Source organism: Ornithorhynchus anatinus, chromosome 21 (assembly GCF_004115215.2).
Source record: "Ornithorhynchus anatinus isolate Pmale09 chromosome 21, mOrnAna1.pri.v4, whole genome shotgun sequence".
In the NCBI taxonomy this organism is placed as follows: domain Eukaryota; kingdom Metazoa; phylum Chordata; class Mammalia; order Monotremata; family Ornithorhynchidae; genus Ornithorhynchus; species Ornithorhynchus anatinus.
This window is the reverse complement of record NC_041748.1, coordinates 22,520,017-22,522,783: the sequence shown is the minus strand read 5'-3', so window position 1 is coordinate 22,522,783 and position 2,767 is coordinate 22,520,017. Positions and strand designations below refer to the sequence as shown.

The 2,767-nt window shown below is 55.7% G+C and overlaps 1 gene segment (V, D, J or C); it reads right to left on the bottom strand.

The window, feature by feature from the left end:
* Positions 1–513: 513 nt before the first annotated feature.
* Positions 514–1,637, bottom strand: LOC114806130. The segment is given in 2 exon segments: positions 514–1,394; positions 1,531–1,637. Coding segments are annotated over 2 exon segments (354 nt in total).
* Positions 1,638–2,767: the final 1,130 nt, after the last annotated feature.

Genomic DNA, 2,767 nt, shown 5'->3' with positions numbered 1-2,767 from the left:
TGCCAACTCTGTTGTATTGTACTCTCCCAAGTGCTAGGTACAGTGTTCTGCACGTAGCAAGTGATAAACAGAGACCACTGATGGAGAAGCAGCACGGCCTAGTGGATAGAGGGCCTGGGAGGAGAAGGTCATGGGATCCGATCCCAGATCCGCCACATGTCTGCTGTGTGACCTTGGGCAATTCACTTCAGTCCTCTGGGCCTCAGTTACCTCATCTGTAAAATGGGAATTAAGAGCGTGAGCGCTATGTAGGACAGGGACTGTCCAACCTAAATACATTCTATCTACCTCGGCACTTAGAACGGTACTTGGCCCATAGTAGGTGCTTAATGAGTACCATAATTATCGTGATTATCGTTGTGGTGATGATGATGCTTAGCCACCATTGGGCAGCTCCGCGAAGCTCCACTGCCCCCTTCCGACCCCTGGGAAATCTCACCCACCGTCCAGAACTGCAGCTGCAGTGCGAATATACATAAGACAGGCAGGAGACGCAGCGTGGCGAGACAGACATTCACGTAAACAATTTCGTAATTTATCATATCTAATTTGAAGAAATGTACATAAGTGCTGAGGGTTTGAGAGTGGGGTGGATCGTACTCTCTCAAGTGCTGAAGACAGTTCTACCCACAGTAAGTGCTCGGTAAATCTTTTCTAGTGCAGTGGGATCCTGAAATGCCCAGTAGGCTACCTTGTACACAATATGTGAAGGAGGCTGATGGTGGAGAGGAGGAAAATGATGATGAGGCGACGAATCCGATGGCGGTGGCGATGAGTACGATAACGATGGCGGCAACTCCTTCCTCAGAGGGGCCTCGACGGGAATGGAGGCCCCAGAGCCCTGAGCGGCTGTGGATCCCCTGGTGCTGTGGGGAACAGGACGGTTGGAGGAAGGAGGTGGGGCCCAACGGGACTTAGACAGAGACCGTTTTGGAGGCGATGAAGGAGTGATGGAGGGTGAAGGGCACAGGAGTAGGTCGGGAAGCTGGAGTGCAGAGTGCCCCTCCCTCTCCGGGTACAGGGCATCATCTGGCAGGAAGGGGCAGGCCAGGACTGACCCATGGGGATCGAGGTTTTTGTCTCACTTCCCCATCACCCTGTATCAGTGTGAGCATAATAGTTAGCATCCTGACAGTAATAATCGGCCTCATCCTCGGCCTGGGCCTTGGCGATGGTCAGCGTGGCCGTGCTCCCGGACTTGGAGCCGGAGAACCGGTCGGGGATCCCGGAGGGTCGCTTGTCATTCTGGTATATAACCAGTACAGGGGCCCGTCCGGGTTTCTGCTGGTACCAGGCTGCATAGCTACCGCTAACCCCGGAGCAGGTGAGTGTGGCCGTCTGGCCCAGGGCCACAGAGGCCGAGGGCTGTTGAGTGGGCGCAGACCTCACGAAACCTGGAGGAGAGAAGAGAAGAGAAAAGGGAGTGAGGCAGGACTGCAGCGGCCCCCTCCCCCCAATCGATATCATCCCCGCCGATGCAGTCCCCGGGGCCGGGGCCCTTAGGAGGGCCCGAGGCGCCCCCGGCCGCACCTGTGCAGAGCGCCAGGAGGAGATGGAGGAGGAGGAGAGGCGTGCGGGCCATGGCGGACACTGAGCGAAGCGCTGCGCTCCCCGAGGCCCCGACTGCGGGCCCGGCCTCCCCCACCGCTCTCTTATCCCCTCCCCGCGACCCCCGACGGGGCCCCGCAGGCAAATCTGCTCCCCGCTCATTGGCTGACGCTGACGCTGGGGGCGGGGCGAGGGTCTCTCTGCGTCTGTCTCTCTTTCAATGTGTGTCTCTGTGTCCCCGTGTCCATCCTGCCCTGCCCTTCCTCCCCCGCCCTCCCTCGGCCCGGACGGGACCCTCGCCCACCGCCTGGGGGCGCCAGGGAGCTGCCTCCCCCCCCAACGGCCTGGCGGGGAGCAACGGCCCCACGGCGCCCCCTGGCGGCCCCGCCCTTCGTCACACCCCTCGGGCCTCCCCCCGCCCACCGGCCAGCCACTGCTCCTTCCGGCACGCGGGAACATTTACTGAGCGCCTCCTCGGTGCACAGCACTGTACTAAACTCTCAAGAAAGCACAGTACATTTAGCAAACGTGATTCCTGTCAACTCTAGGAGCTTATCATCTGTCAGAGGAGACAGTATAATAAATCATCAGGGGAGACGGTATAATAAATCATCATAATAATAATGATATTTGTTAGGTGATTACACTGTGCCAAGCACTGTTCTAAACGCTGGGGGTAGATATAAGGTAATCAGGTTGTCCCATGAGGGGCTCCCAGTCTTAATCCTCATTTTACAGATGAGGTAACTGAGGCACAGAGAAGTTAAGTGACTTGCCAAAGTCACACAGCTGACAGGCGGCTGAGCCAGGATTAGAACCCACGACATATGACTCCCTAGCTCTTTCCATTAAGCCACACTGCTTCTCAATCATGGTCTGGGTAGGGGGAAGCAAATTAGCATATTTTGGACACGTAATCGGGAGGACTGATTCTCTGGAGAAGACATTAATGCTAATGGTAGAGGCAGATCGGCATCTAGATGGAGAGAGAGAGACCATAACAACCATAACGAAAGAACCATTAGAAAGGTTACAGATTATTGCAGAAGACAGGATGTCTGGAGAAAATATATCCATAGAGTCGCTTTGAATCAAAAACGACTCGATGGCACTTGATAATTCTGATGATAATGGGGGAAGCAAGAAACCCTCAAAGTATGCCCAGAGGTGCTTTTGGGGGTTGATGTGGAAGTGTTCAAGTGGCAGGGATAGGGCATAT